General features: G+C 41.9%; 1 protein-coding gene and 1 long non-coding RNA gene across 2 annotated transcripts in view; one reads left to right on the forward strand and one right to left on the reverse strand.

The window, feature by feature from the left end:
* FRY (FRY microtubule binding protein) overlaps window positions 1-16,418 on the reverse strand; it is a 328,020-nt gene that overhangs the window by 20,803 nt on the left and 290,799 nt on the right. Inside the window, exons 50-56 of the mRNA XM_052649908.1 lie at window positions 15,740-15,901; window positions 13,202-13,276; window positions 9,800-9,970; window positions 6,840-6,848; window positions 3,722-3,922; window positions 2,997-3,158; window positions 156-322 (exon numbers count right to left, since the gene is read on the reverse strand). Of these exons, the coding sequence (XP_052505868.1) occupies window positions 156-322; window positions 2,997-3,158; window positions 3,722-3,922; window positions 6,840-6,848; window positions 9,800-9,970; window positions 13,202-13,276; window positions 15,740-15,901 (947 nt within the window). The remainder of the gene's footprint in view (window positions 1-155; window positions 323-2,996; window positions 3,159-3,721; window positions 3,923-6,839; window positions 6,849-9,799; window positions 9,971-13,201; window positions 13,277-15,739; window positions 15,902-16,418) is intronic.
* LOC128057492 (uncharacterized) lies at window positions 171-10,120 on the forward strand. Its single transcript, XR_008200322.1, has 3 exons — window positions 171-357; window positions 493-659; window positions 9,815-10,120. It is a non-coding gene; the product is annotated as an uncharacterized LOC128057492 (long non-coding RNA).

Raw genomic sequence — 16,418 nt, forward strand, 5'->3', positions numbered from 1 at the left:
AAGGCCCTGCACTGGAGCTGGATGATTCCTCACTGGTTGACAGCCTTCCAAGTCATGTCAGCTTGGACTCCTTTGCGAGGAAGTCCCAGAGGCACAAGCCTGACATTAAACTGGAGTTAGCAAACCCAGTATGACGTGCTGTGTACACCCTTTACCTGGCAAGAGTGAAGTGGTCCAGCGCTCGACTGCCTTTTTCTTCTGCCTCAGTCATATCCAGGCTAAAGCTGTCGCTGCATTCAAAAGTGGCTGGGAGCTCATTGATGGAGCTGGAAAGGTCATCCTCCTGTACGGTGGCGTCCTCTTCTTCCTGGACGGCATCAGCCTGGGAGCAAAGGAGAGAAAGGAATCCCCCAACATGTAAGGATATCCAGAAGAAACTCTGAAATCCAGAGAACGGAAATTGGGGGCATACGTCTTCTAGCTATGGTATAGTAAATTTGTGTAACTGAACTCAAGAATTCTCTGAAGCACTGTTCTTTATCTTCTTTTCAGCCTTTTCTGAGAGAGTTCCCAAAGAAGCTGTCAGAAGATTACCATATTTGATCCACACTTAAGGAGTATAAATGCTAAACTTGGAAGCAACCCCCCGGGTTGGACCTCCACTTTCAAAGATGAGGAAGTAGATGCTCCACACAGGAAAAGGACGTGCCTAATACCAGGTATGTAATTAATCAGACCCAGAGCCAGGGCGAGAGACACCCATCTCTGGATTCAGAGCTCTCTCCGTTGCACAAGCCCAGTCTTCTAAAGCAAGTTACCTGGAGTTAACTCTCCAGTATATTATATAATTTGTAGTATGTCCAATGCTACCGATGGAAACTAGAACTTAGAGTCATCAGTGCCTGGCATAGTAAAGGCTCCTGAAGTCTCTGCCATGCCCATGATTGACCCAGAGCTATTCATTGAGCCTGCCTCGTTGACAGGCCTTCCATACTGAACATCCTCTGAGCTCCACATACATATATGCTTCATTTGGGAATATCCCCTGAAGGCAGCACATATATATATATATATGAGGGGCTGCTCTTGGGTTGCTGTAAAACGTAGAATGAGCAGGGAGATGAGACGGCTCTAGGGTGGCAGAGCTGGGACCGCTGAGAGGCAGGAAAGAGACTGGCAGGTCAAATGGAAAAAGAGGCTTGGCTTGAACCCAGGCCAGAGGGAAATCATCTGGAGGAGCAATTGTTCTCCAGGAGAGGAAGGAAGGCAGCCTGACCACAGAACAGAAGAGGAGAGGAAGAAAGCACGTGTATGTGGTTCAGTGAGTCATTTTCTTAAAGACAAAACCAGGGCAAAACAGGCATATGAATTAGAGCGTTATCACGGTTGACATCTGGCTGCCCCTTTAGTATTTTGAATCTAGGATTAAATAGGGAAATTAGGAATGTTTACAGACATGTTAGGGAAATAGGTTATCTCATGTCTTTGAAGGAACTGCTTATAAATACTGAGTTTCAGGGGCTTATCCATATCTGTCTCTTCTTGCTCTTTAAAACTAGACTGGTGCCAACGAGACTGCTGACTGGTCTGGGTTGTTAATGTATATAAACTTTATCTACTAGGGACAGGCTGAGATCTTATAAAAACATCTTGTTTTCTCTTTCTAACATCACAGATATATCAAATTTTGCAGAAGCCCAGCTGATGTAAAAAACAGAGAAAGCTTTTCAGAAATTAAACTCAGCCTTGCCCTGATAGATTTCTGTGTGAGTCCATGAAAATATTATTAGGCAGTGCTTTGTATGAGAAATCTATATAACTTAGCGTTCAGAATAGAAAAGTTGACTACTACAAGACTGTGAAATAACATATGCTGATAATAACTTCACATTTATTTTATGATGTTCATTCCATGAAGTTTAATTTCAAAGATTCTGGCATTTTAATCTCAGGTTTCCTTTCTGGTCCCCTTTTTGGCTAGAAAAGAATTCTGCTAATTCTCAGAATCCTGGTCACAGTTCTTTTGTAATGGGGAAGTCTTACAAATAATTATTTTTTAAGCCTCAATATTTTTAGGTGATTGTAGTTTGGTTGGTTGCCCTTGGTTTACAGTATATAGGTTTTGCTAGATCTCAGATTTATTTTTAGTACACTGTATAAGGATACAGAATAGCCAGTATTTTATTTTTCTGTAGAAGCATCAGAAAGAATATACTTTTATAAATCTGTTTTCTGTGTATTTTTTCCTATTTTCTCTTTTAAACTTTTACCACCATAACCAAACTCAAGATAAAGAAAACTTTAATCCTAATAGTAATCGGCTATTTTGGTATGTCTAATATAAGAAAATAAAGTTCTATACTAATGGCCATTTATGTGGATACATTGTGAACATAGTGTGGAAGTTGATAGTTTTATGGACAGAATGGCTTATGCAAATCAATAAAACAAACCTTAAATGAAATACACATTTTAAAGTTCCTCTAAAAAGCTGACCTTTTAAATAAGGAAATTCTATCCAATACTTACTTTTCTCCTCAGAGAGCTGATTAAGACAGTTTTGTGCATAATACTGTGATTGATACTGAAATTTGTGATAGCCCAACAAAAGGCGAGAATGCAATCAATGCATAGCCTGTATAATTGGTTCCTACATAGGAAAAAATTTCCACCAGTCTATGCACACACCCACACCTCACTTAACAGATTGTTTTATAAAAGTCATGACAAAGAACATCAGTTTCCCTGTCTCAGCCACCTCAGACATTTGTTTTGCTGTTAATCAGCAGTGTTTGTGCTCTCCAGAAAATGCAAAACGTTTCATCTTAAAAGGACCTCAAATCAAATCTCTTTCAACCAAGAAGAAGATGGTTGCTTAGGTCTTTTGCGAGTAAAGCAACTTCAAAACCTAGGCTCAGGGGCACTAACAACTATTTCATAAAAGAAAAAGATAAAGGTAGTCCCTCCATTTATAACCCTCTAAGAATGCTCAGAAAATTGAAAATACATTTTTTTGGAAAGAAAACCACAACCAACAATTGCCAAAATCTCTTCACCTTTGAACCCTCAGAAATCTGAAGATTATTCATATCAGGCAGAGCAGCTTCAAAGCTAGCCATCCTGGTGTTAAAGGAGTGAGGGTCAGCAGGGGTCAGATCGCAGGCGGTCGTGAGTGATTCCATGGGGTTAGTCTCCTCCGAAGGGGAGAGATTCATGATCTGTCGAGAAAGCAAAGGAAACACAACGTTGTGTGACCTTCCCATTCTTTACAAGCTCTGATTACTTTTTACATAAGAGTACAAACCAGTGTACAAGCTGGTTGCTATTGGACAGGTACTAACTACTGAACATATTAATACATACTTCACTGTCATTAGAACTTAAACACCGCAGCTGGCAAGGCCCAGCACTGTAAGACACAAAGACCCCTTCTCTTTCCAGATAACCCCATCAAAATGTCTAATTTCCTCAAACTAAAGATGTTGGAGGAATTTTTTTTTTTTTAAAGAAAGAGTTCAGCATAAGTTATTTAGGGAAAATCTAGGCCTGAACAAATCTGATGGCATTCACGGCTGATGAAACCCCCAGTGTTTGTCTCCATTTGCACCCTCCAGAGAAGAAGCTGGTTAGAATCAGACAGACTCCACCCGACAATCTCAGATTTGAGTTTGGCAGCTCTGGGAAGTTTCTTTAGTTGCAACTGGAAACTGCCCTGCTGCCTGAAAGACAAAGAGCAGTCTTCCAGTTTCTTGGGAAGAAGAGGTGGAGAGTTCCTACTTACGAGGTCAGAGTGCTCCAGGATCTGGCTGGTGGTGAGGTCCTCCTCCTCAGAGGACTCATCAGAATCCTCGTGGTTCATTTTATTGAGGCTGGGAGAGCTTCCTGAGAGCTGGCGCTCCTCCAGCAGCTGCAGGTCACACTTGTCCAGACTGTCCAAAGAACGCCTGCGGACTCCCCAGTTGAAGTTGTCCATACTCTCACCCTGAAATCACACCGTCAGCTGCTTTTTAAGGCCAGAGTTCTCCCGCATGTACAGCTTCACACATCTGATCAGTCATAGCTTAGCCTCGATACTTTCATTATGAACTCTCAAGCCCTCACCTCACGGATACGGGCACCAATGATTTTGCTTACATGTTGTGAAGAGTAGTAAAACAGCACACTGTTTTCACTAAATGCGTGTTAAGTCACAGATAGATGTGATCATACACTCTTCTTTGGCACAGTGGGTAACACTGTTTTACAGGTTGATTTGGGAGTACTCTTAAAGAGCCATGTTAACAAAAAGCTATCAGAAAGAGACTGTTAATATTAGAATAACTTCAACAGAGGTGTTCCTTACCTACTCCCTGACCCCCACTGTTTAGTACTGTTGTCCAGAGAACAAAGTAAGGGCTATGCTTGTGGCACAGTCCACAGCTTCTGGGTATTAAGTTGAAGAGCATTAGGTACACATTCCAGCCTGTTTCTGCCACAGCAGTTTTCACAGATAAAATGCAGTTAAAGGGTGTCAGAGAGCAGCTGGGCACAGTCAGACGATCATGCACGATGCAGAGGCCAGACCAGCAAGGCTTCAGTTTTGCTTTAGGCTCATCTTTAAATAACTGTTCCAACACAGGAAACAGTTCCCTCCCTGGACCTGGATGGACTGACCTGGTACCAAGGACTGTTGCTGAATTGTACATGTGTACTGAGAACTGGGCTAAGTGGCAAGGTAGATGTTACAGAAAGATTTCAGATATAGCTCATATTGTCTCTACAAATTATCATATATTAAGTAAGTTTATTTAATTGAATATAATTCCCCCCCTAAACACAAATCTGGGTTTTATTTCTCTTTCCAGGAATAAAGCAAGAGAAATATTACCCATTGGTGAGCAAATTTGAACCTAACATAGGTAATCTGAATAATATCTAGCACAGAATCTTATCATGTACATTAGTCATTTGAAACACAGATGGTTCACTGAAATAAACTTTCTGATGAGAGCTCAGTTAATAGCATAATCATATAATTTCAGGGAGAGATATAAATTACTATTAAAATTATGATTTTTTTCCTCTGGTTTTATGGGTCTATTTTTTCTTGCTCCTAATAAAATAAAGCCTACCATTCTCACAGATCTCTGGTATAACAGATGCTTAGCTTTTCCAAAGTCTTTTGGCTATTCATGGTGGAAGGCAACGGGTAAGAATCTTGAACACATTCTGGATATTATGTGGAAGTTATCATCATTCCCCCCATTTATGACGTTTATGATTATCCTTAAGACTGTTTGATTATATGACTCAGCATTTGATTTCCATAGTTCATAGCTCTGTCTGGCCTCTTGTCTATAACTACGGTGCTACATTACCACCAAATGATTGCTTTTTTGCCCGGGTAGGGAAGGCTTACTATTGTGCTGGTATTTTAAAACGGCTGTTTCACAGAAAGAATGAAAAAAATGTGGAAGAGGCAAGAGTTCCAGGAAGAAAAAGAAAACACAGTATGTGAAGAAATAAAGAGGGTAAAGAAAAATGAAATTACAAAACAGAGAAAAAGGAATGTGACAATTACTGGGAGAAATGTACAACTGTGAAACAAATTTACAGAACTGATTCTCTTACACTGAATCAATGGATGGACTGGATGAACTGTCTCAGGCAGCAGTTCTGAAGTCCCCCACCCTGAACCTGGCTCACACTGAGCTGGCAGAGAGATATATCCAGGGCCACAGAGTGCTGCACTGGGCACAGTGCCTCTGTGTTGATCTGACCATAGCTCAGGTGAAGACCTGAATCAGTCAGGCGTGGGAACTGGGAGTCAGGGAAGCTGTTCTTGCAGGGATAATATTTGGTGTCTCGCTAGAGGATGCAGAAACTGCATCGGAGGCAAGGATGTTGAAACTGTTTCCCCAGTGGCAGCTGAGGGGTTGAAAGCAACAGTAGTCTGGCCTGTGCTGGAGTCTGTGGTGATTAAAAGTCCACCGGGCCTTCTCACAGCACAGGACTACCCCTACTCGGAGAGCTGCCTTCTAGCCTCTCCACACCCAGATGTCATGTGGGGTCAAAAGCCAAAACTGTGTGTGTGTGAGAAGACTGAGAAGGTGGCTAACTATCCTTGATGGACAATGTGCATATGTCGGTTATCAAACCTAAATAACCACTCAGGGTTCATACCGAGATGAGAAAATATTCACAATGGAATGCTCTAGAAGTGTTGGAAATCATATTCGTTGATATTGGAATACCAAAAAAAGAATTATTGTTGAAGGAACTTAGAAGTCAAAACATGTTCCCCCAAATGACCCTACTCAGACTTAAGCCTGTAAGACATGGATATAGTGTGCTCATAGGTCACTTTGTCCAGGATAACACTGGCTTATGCCTGTTATCTGGGTGTAAATTATTGCCAGACTCGTTTTTAGTTGCAAAAGGGTCCTCACTTGGATAGTCACCCTACAAAGATAGCTCTTAATTCCTAGAAAATAAAAGCAGTTGATTGGAAGTGGACGTGGTGTATTGGTTAGATAAAGCTTGTTGATTTCACTTTTAATAAAAGAATTAAACCACAAAACCAACCCATTCCAGTTGTGCAGCTGCCTAATGAGAAATTACAGGATTTCTATGGATCATACTTAAAAACTCACCTTTCCTCAAGAGATAAAATTATGCAACTTCCAGAACTAGACATGTAAAGATTTTAAAACTACATTTTAAAATGTATTTATACTTTCAGAAAATATTTTCTTCCTTGAGCAACCAAGAAAAATACTTCTATCACACACATCTCAATATAAATGTGCAAATAGGCATACATACTCTCCAAGGGGAGAAAAAGCAATTATGTTGTTATAAATCTGCAATGATGCAAAACACCTACTAGCGTATCTGAATTGAAAATAGTATCATCTTACCTGAAGTTCCTGGGTAGCGGATTGAATGGACAGAAAAAAATAAGAAGTCTATTTAAAATGATTATATTACAGATACTCAAGCGCATTTGCCTTAGTTTTAACACAACAGCAGCTAACAGTGCTAAGAGTATATACTTCAGTAGAGGCACCTTAAAAAGCAAAGATACACAAACCCAAAGGAGAAGAATTAGTACCAAACACCGGAAATTCCAGCTGTCTCAGCAGTGGATGACGTAGCTGGTAACAAATCATAAATACAACTTCCGAAATAGCTTTCCACTTCAGTGACAACTTTGGTCTGTCTCCTCAACACTTTTTTTTTGGGATGTCTGAATTTTTATTTGTGAGAAAACTGTGAAATGTCATGGAAAGACTAATGAGGGTCATCTGCTGGGGGAAAAAAAGGTGGCATCACCTGATCCTGCCCACAAAACCAGAAGTGTTTGTGATCAGGCTGTTTGACTGCTGAGGTGCAATTAACAGCAAAGACGTAGCACCCTTTAAGGATTCTGAAGAGTTCAAAGGCAAACCCTTAAAGATTTAGTCAATACATTGAGACTAATGAAAGGGAATAAACATGACAAGAACCTTGTCTGTCTTTTTTTATAAATGTGTTTTGATCTAGAAGCCAAATATGCTTACCTTTTGCAGATGAGGAAATACTGAAATTATTCATCAGTGACAGTACAAAGGAACAGACACTTAGAATGCCTATTCTGTGCCCAAAATTATGTGAAAAGCTTTACATAGGTCACCTTACTTGATCCCTCACATCAGTTCTACAGGCAGGTTATTATCATCCCCATTTGATAGATGAGGACGCCAAGAGAAGCTGCTTTGAGGCTTAAACTGGGTCAGAGGCTGAGCTAAAGTCAGAGCTGGACCTGGTTTGACTTATCTGTGACTCTAAGCAGGCTAGAATCCCTTATGGTAATCTTGTGGAGAAGTAACATTCTCAAATAGTTTATTTTATTTGGATAAAATACATACTATCACACTCTTGTGTTTCTTATAAAATCATAATCATACAAGGTAACAACCACTATTTTTTTTTTCTAGTTCTTGTTGGCTAGGACAATAGAGAAAACACTGGAAGGAAGGCATAGTATCCATCACTTGCTGTCCCTGACAAATATTAGCATAAAATTTGTTTTCAAATGATAAGCATCTAAGGTTTTCCTTATTTTGATAAAAATTAGTTCTGCAATTGTGTCTGATTCTTCTACTTGATAGCATTCCTGCCAGATCCCTTCACACAGCCCATTTGTCTTTGTATGAAAAAGGTCTTGAAAAAAATGATGCCTCTCTTGTTTCATCAATTTTCCCTCCTCAGTTTAACTTACAGAGTGAAAAGGGTACTACCTAAGCTTGAATTCTAGCCTGAGAGCAAAGATGAGATCAGTTGCCCAAATTAGGAAGTTAATCTTTTGACATTCCATATACCTCTAGCTCATTTTGAAAATATTCAAAACAGTTGTATTTTGCATTACACCTTTAAAACAGTTCTCAGCACATTTACTTGTTGATTTCTTTATTGCTAGTTATGGTTAACACAGAAAACTGCAGAACTTTTTACTGGTTCAAGAAAATTCAAGGTGAAGAGCTGACATGTTTTAAAGGTGCCTTGCAGTCAGTAAGGACTAGATCTGATAAACCTGTTTCCAGGGGAGGAATTGGTGAAGAATACATTCTTCATTCTGAGGACATGACTCTTCCTTGCTGGCACAGACAGCCAGGGTCGTCAGTGGCCAGTAAGGACAAAAATGGACAGCTCTGTGACCTCGTCTTGACCTAAATGGGTTGGTCAGCAAGTGTTCTTTTAGGGAAGGTAAGCAGTTACCTGAAGTATCATTTCCCACAAGTTTATAATTAGGAGGTGCCCACCTGCCATAGGGCTTCCCTGGTGGCTCAGATGGTAAAGAATCTGCCTGCAATGCGAGAGACCCAGGTTCGATCCCTGGGTTGGGAAATCGCCTGGAGAAGGGAATGGCAGCCCACTTCAGTATTCTTGCCTGGAGAATCCTATGGACAGAGGAGCCTGGCGGGCTACACAGTCCAAGGTGTTACAAAGTCATGTCAGACTTGACACAACTGAGTGACTAACACTATTATTACCATAGGATATGATGAGCTTGGAATCTGGGCTTCCATTTGAACTGTGTGACTGGCAGAAAGCCCTCTGTCTGGGAAGTATAATGTGGAGCCCACCACACACCAGGCTCGGGAGCAGGCATTCTTACAGATGGCAACCTCATTGAAGGGAGCTTAGTGTCCATCCCAGGAGGAAAAAGCCTGCCTCTCAGCTGGAATATGCCCCCAAGCTACTGAAACAATGCTCCTCCTTCCACTCCCAGTTTTCAAAAACATGACTCATAACTGAAGCACCTTATTACCACAATTATCACTCAGATACACAGATCTGCATCTGCCTGTTCAGACTTGAATTCAGATGCTCCAGGTGTCAAAAACCAGCCAAAAGCAGAGCCAGGAGCTCTTATACGTTAAATCTAGTTTCAAGTTCTGAGGATTTCAAACAGCACAAAGATGCCAGGCCCTTGGGCTCCGATCGCAGGCTGTAGCAGGCAAGCTTTGAAATCATCACGTAAGAGCAACTTCACGCTTAAAATAATTAAATGCTTTGCCTGTGTTTCCCAGGCACCAGAGAACAGGCTGAGACCATCAATGTTTCTGGTTTTTAAGTTCACCTTTGGACTAGACACACACGCAGTCTCCATGTGGCCATTCAAAGTCAGATCTCTGCCATTTAGAAAGAACTTGGAACCACTTTGGCCCTGGGCTCAGACAGGAAGGGTGGGGTGACTTTTGCCCAAGTTAAGCTGCTGTACTTTAAATAAACTGATCCAAAATAAAGTTTACAAGCTTTCTAATTAAAGAACTCACTATTTAGCAGGTAGAAAGAAAAAGGCTGAGCAGATGGTTTTCACTGAGCCTGTGCCTACCTCTCCGTCCTCTAGCTCCACGTCCAGGAAGTCGAAGTCTCTGAAGACCCGGAACTGCTGCTCGCTGTTGGCGTCATCCATGTTCTCCTGCTCCCGGGCCCCGTCCTCGGACGACACCAGGCTCGTCTGATGCTCCAGCAGGTCCAGGTCCCCGCACGACGAGAAGATCACCTGTGAACCGAGAGGGCTCTCCTGAGAAACTACTCTCCCTTCCGTGGTTTGAGCTACAGAACCCGTAACTGGCTCCTCGTAGCACTGTATTTCCAGTACACACCTAATTCCTTAAGTGGGTATTTTTAGAATGTTCTTTTATTATTTATGTTGGACAGGTGCCTTCAGATTAAACGTTGCAAAGACGCAAGTTCATGTACTAGGAAAATGTTTGAGTCAAATAATTGTTTCTTAATGAAGACTGGATCCTACGTGTGTGTGTGTGTGTTTCAACTGAGCGTGTCTGTGTTCACAGACAATCTACAGCACCCAAGAAATTTTCCATTGTTTCTACACTGACCGAGGTTAGAAACTGTATAGATTGACATACACATACACATCACATACATATTATCATGTCAGATTTTAAGGACTACTGATGCCAACAAAATAATGTTACTATAGAATGAACTGTGAGAGCAAAAGATTTAACCCTTTGAGAGAGAAACCAGGAATGGTAAAGAAAAAGAAACCTAAGTCAAGAAGTACAGAACTTGTTCATTTGAATTCCAGAAGAGAAGCTGAGCAGCTGTGTTCGGAATTCACACTCAAATTCCTGTCCTGTTGATTTAAACAAAACTTTTTTTTCTACTAAAATTTTAGTATGTCAACCTTTTAAAATTATATGTATAGGTTCATTTTTCTTGGGCCATTTTAATATAACTTCTAAATGTTATATTAGAAATAAATAAATCTAAATGTTTTGAAATCTAAATGTTTTGCTATGCAGCCTCTCCTGAACATAGACTGATATTAAACAAAATGAACAATGTTCTTTTAATTTAACCATTATAACCTCTCGGTCTTCCTTCAAAGTAAAAATTCATTTATAAGAATTTAAATATAACAATTGTCTCTCAACAGGAAAAAGTAAATGGATTTTAAATATATTTTCTTTTTCCTCCAGTGTTTTAGGAACAGTCATAGGATTTGCACTAGGTTTTTATAAAATGGCACAACACACAGTCTGTACAGGGACTGCAAATGGGTGCACGAGATAAACAGCACTGACGACCAGCCACCTAGTCAGGGAGAGAGGAGAGACTAGAATTTTTTTTTTTTTGGAATACAGCTGCTTTGTAATGTTGTGTTACTTTCTACTGTATAGCAAAGTGAATCAGTTATATGTGTGTATATATCCCCTCTTCTTTAGATTTCCTTCCCACTAGGTGACCACAGAGCACTGAGTGGAATTCCCTGTGCTATACAGGAGGTTCTCATTAGTCATCTATTAGTATTTTATACATAGTATCAATAGTGTCAGTTCAGTTCAGTCGCTCAGTCGTGTCCGACTCTTTGCAACCCCATGAATTGCAGCACACCAGGCCTCCCTGTCCATCACCAACTTCTGGAGTTCACTCAGACTCACGTCCATCGAGTCAGTGATGCCATCCAGCCATCTCATCCTCTGTCGTCCCCTTCTCCTCCTGCCCCCAACCCCTCCCAGCATCAGAGTCTTTTCCAATGAGTCAACTCTTCACATGAGGTAGCCAAAGTACTGGAGTTTCAGCTTTAGCATCATTCCTTCCAAAGAACACCCAGGGCTGATCTCCTTCAGAATGGACTGGTTGGATCTCCTTGCAGTCCAAGGGACTCTCAAGTCTTCTCCAACACCACAGTTCAAAAGCATCAATTCTTCGGCGCTCAGCTTTCTTCACAGTCCAACTCTCATGATTACTGGAAAAACCATAGCCTGACCAGATGGACCTTTGTTGGCAAAGTAATGTCTCTGCTTTTGAATATGCTATCTAGGTTGGTCATAACTTTCCTTCCAAGGAGTAAGCGTCTTTTAATCAATAGTGTATATATTGTCAATCCCAGTCTCCCAGTTCATCCCACCCATCCTTCCCTGCTTGGTATCCATATTTGTTCCTACATCTGTGTCTCTGTGTCTGCTTTGAAAATAAGTTCACTTGTACCATTTTTCTAGGTTCCACATATAAGTGGCATTACATGGTATTTGTTCTTCTCTTTCTGACTTACTTCACTCTGTGACAGTCTCTAGGTCCATCCACGGAGAGACTAGCACTCTGATTTCCTCAGCTGAATGCTCCCTTTCCTAGTTAGTGTGGCTTTTCTTATTTGTAACACAGTAAACAATTCTAACTTGAAGGGCCACAGCACAGAAGCAGGCAGTTGGGATCTGAAGGGGAAAGTGTAACCACAGGGATGGAGAGAAATGGCCCTTGCTGGCTTTGCTGCTGCAGAGATAAAGGCTGCCATTCCCCTTCCTGGTGGGCTGGGAGGCTCCGCCCGCCCTCCCTGTCATCATCCCTGATCCCTCTGCCCTCAGTGATGTCACAGGAGCAGCAGCAAACCCACCAGTCAGCAACTTGGAAGGTGACTTCAAAGGAGGCAATGCTTCTTTCTTGCTAGAGCACATTCCAGGATGATAATAAGTATCAGCCTTTACTCTAGGAACCTATGAGTCTCTCATATTTCACCCAGTCATGAACTACATTAGCATATACATTTTGGAATTTTAAAAGCAACTCCACAGAGAAACTGCTGCTTCTTTACTTGAAAATAACTTGGTTTGCGATCTTCTTTTCTGGTTACTAAAAAAGACGCTGTAATACAGATGAAATAAAAATACCTGGGAAAACCAAACCTTTTGCCACAGTGTTTGCACACACAATTTTAATTTTCTAAATTTTTAAAAAAGCTTCAGAAGTTAACTTCTGTTACTTTTTCATTTTATTTCAAAGCCCAATGGTATGTATTTTTTTCCCAACTGTAGTATCAGAAGTTTATGCAAGAAAAAAACATATTACTATTTTCACCTTTACATGAGTAAAATAGTGACATCATGTTAAGAAATGTGTGTACAGGGTAAAATTATATGCCAAAGGAATGCATATCATGTACAGTAGTGCAGGAGACAGTCACATATACCTATTTTAAGAAAGGCTGGGTATATTCTTTAAAAATCAAGATACTAAAAAATAAAAATAACTTGAGATTTTATTTACCAACTTGAGTTTCTGTTTGCCAACTGGAGCAGACAGTCAATAACACCTTTCAGTGTTTCTAAACTAAAGATTAAAAATCATAGTGTGGAGAGAAGTCTAAGACATTGATCAAGATGATGGCTATCATACTTGTAATTCATAGTTGAATCCTCTAAACTACATGACCAAAAGCAAAAGCCATAACAATACCAAAATAAATATGACACATGACAGAACTTACTGATGGATTCTTGCTTAATCCTACTTCCTGGCCACACAGAGAAAGGACGTGCACCAACTTCTCTTTGGTCCTCTTCTGGAAAAGAAGCACACAGGTTTTAATCTGGGGACCTGTGATCAAATCTGCTGTAATCCTGTGGCCATCAGCCACACAGGGCTAATTACCTGAGATGTACCCAGTGAGAACAGAGAGATGTAAAATACATGAAGATCTGGTATGAAAGAAGAGTGTGAAATAGCTCATCAATGATTATACATTGATTATATGCTGAGAAATATTTTAGCTATATTGGCTAAAATGTTACTAAAATTAACTTGACCTGCCTTTTTTTTTTTTCCCTTTTTTCAGAAGATGACTGTTAGAAATATTTAAATGAGGCTCACATTGTATGTCTACTGGACAGTGCTGATCTGAACATTCCTAAGGGAGAGGATATGAAAGTCAGTCCCTTGGTTCTTAGCAGATACTCATTACTCCCCTTGGTCATCTTTCTTGTGTGCTACAACTTTCAGTCATTAGCAAGCCCTTCCTTACGCCTAAATTAAATCTCTCATGTTACAATTCAAATCTCTCTACCCCAAATGGGAAGATAGCTTTACTTTCTGCAGAATTTGATTATTTGCAAGGCATGTTAAATCTTTCTCAACTTATTCTTCCTATAGTTAAACAGATTCAATTCCTTTTGCTTTTCTTCATAAACCTTACTTTTCAGTTCTTAAAGCATTGGGACTCTTCCACAAATCATCACATTTTCCAATGACATAGATCAAGTAGGTCTCAGAATGATGGGTGAGTTTAGAATGAAAAAGATGAGTAACCAGAGCCTAAAAAACGTCAACGTGCTTCAGAGCCACTCTTAAAGCAATCACCCTAGTCGCTTGGAAATGATTTTTTTTTTCCTTTTTAACCTGATTTAAGTTAATATGGAGCCTACAAGGAGGCCAGGATCATTCCCAGATCTTCCTTCTTGATGTAACTCAGTTCCCTGCATCCTTCTTGAGACACTCAATATGGTGTCACTTTCACTCCTGTCAAAGACAGGAGGACCTTGATGTTGAAGAATGGCAGCGGATTTGTTAACCTCTTTCTCTAGGCTTTAGTGGGCATTTTGCAATTCTGGGAAGGAAATACAGAGGATCATGGAACGGGGCTCTGCATGTGTTTTCTCTTTCCAAACCCCCAAGAGAGTAGAGCGGGTTCTCTGTTCAACCCACAGTGAACACCCGCTGAGAACCAGCTTGGCTCCAGCAGGGGGCTGCACTGAGGGCTCCATCTTCCCAGCCTCTGAGAGTGAGGATGAGTCCTGCTGGGCGTGCACACTAAGGGGTTTGCACAGTCGGATCCAGGGCCAGCTCTGCACAGCGTCCATTTCTCCTTCTCCCGGTAATGCAGCTCCTCTCTCATCTTGGGACGGCTCTTCTCCCACCAGGGGACACTTTTCCTCCCTCGTAGGGATTGCAAGAATCCTTTCTCTAGAATGGGGCTTCCCTGATGACTCAGACAGTACACAATCTGCCTGTAATGCAGGAGACCTGGGTTTGATCCCTGGGTTGGGAAGATCCACTGGAGAAGGGAATGGCAACCCACTCCAGTATTCTTGCCTGGAAGATCCCATGGACTGAGAAGCCTGGCGGGCTACAGTCCATGGGGTCAGCCAAGAGTCAGACACGGCTGAGCAACTAACACTTTAATTTTCTCTAGAATTCCTGCGGATGCCAGGGAGGGAAGGCCTCTACCCTGAAATGGTCAGAGGCAAAGACCATGTAAATCTGGAGCTGCCAGAGGTCGCTGGTGCCTCACAGGGAAGAACCTGCCTGAGGATGAAGTCAGCAGAGAGGAAAGCAGGACTTTGGAACAGGAAGGTGGGGCTGTGAGGAGGAGGGAAAGGGTCTAAGGATTCTGTGTGCTAGAATCCAGCTCCACTTGAAGCCGCAATACGGAAGTGAACACATTCCTTTTTCACTTCAGGCAGTTTTTCACTGGGCTTCTGGCACATGTCACCCAGAGAGCCCTAAATAACGCACAGGTTTCACTTGACATCAATAACCCATGGGATGAATGGAGACAACGCAAGCATGGAGAAATCTGGGCGCCTGCTCTGCTCATGTCAGCCATGCGTGAACCCGGATCCAGGGCTGGCTCGCAGGACAGCGTGCAGGCCTGCCACAGAGGATTGGTCAGGAGAACTAGGATGTATTATTTGGAGGAAAGAGGACTCATCTGGGTGAGTGGAAGAGCGGGTAGGTTAAGTGTCTGAAGGGCTGCCACGTGAGAGATCTGATTGCATTTTCTAAGCCTTAAGAGAACTAGGATCAATAAGTAGAAGCAACAGAGTGTCAGACTTCAACTCAACATAATGACCTGTTCAAAGAGTAAAGAGGTCCCCTCGGAATACGGATGCCATGAGCTCCTCATCACTGAAGTGCTGATGCCCAGGTGGGTGACATCAGGAGGGTGGCTGCCCAAATCGCATATCACAGCTGGGTTCTATAGGGCCCCTAAGCTCCTGTCCAACCCTGCAAGTCGAGGACTCTTTACCTGGGAGTACTGGGGCCTTTTCCAGCTGACAGGGACAAGGACGTTGGAGTTGGAGCCCGAGGAGGTGGAGGATGCACTCCGGGTGACGGCCATGGGCCTGGGCTTCCCGTCACGCCCAGAGGAGTTCTGCAGTTCATCATACCGTCTCCCAATGATAGGCGTCTGCAGGGAGAGAGGAGAAACATGCATTCTTCTCTCTCATCCACAGTCCTTGGTACATGGCTCGGTCTCCCAGCAGCCACCAAGAACTGCTTATTTGATGAAAACATAGAGAAGTTCGGTGTTACGTGGAGGCTCATTTCCCTGATGTTCAAGAACACATCCTAAACCATTTTGCTTCCCTGGTGGCTCAGATGGTAAAGAATCGGCCTTCAGGGCGGGAGACTGAGGTTCAACCCCTGGGTTGGGAAGATACCCTGGAGAAGGGAATGACTACCCACTCCACTGTTCTTGCCTGGAGAATTCCATGGAAAGAGGAGCCTGGCAAGCTACAGTCTCTGAGGTTGCAAAGACTCAGACACAACTGAGTGACTAACACACAAACCATTTTGCATCTTCAACACCTTCCCACCCTCTTGAGCAGCTGAAAACAAATCCAATTGCTTGTTCTTAAATACACTTCACAAATGACTATAAAGATGAGAAAAGAAACATACAGAAAAGCAAATTACTTTCAGAT

Source organism: Budorcas taxicolor, chromosome 12 (assembly GCF_023091745.1).
Source record: "Budorcas taxicolor isolate Tak-1 chromosome 12, Takin1.1, whole genome shotgun sequence".
Lineage (NCBI taxonomy): Eukaryota > Metazoa > Chordata > Mammalia > Artiodactyla > Bovidae > Budorcas > Budorcas taxicolor.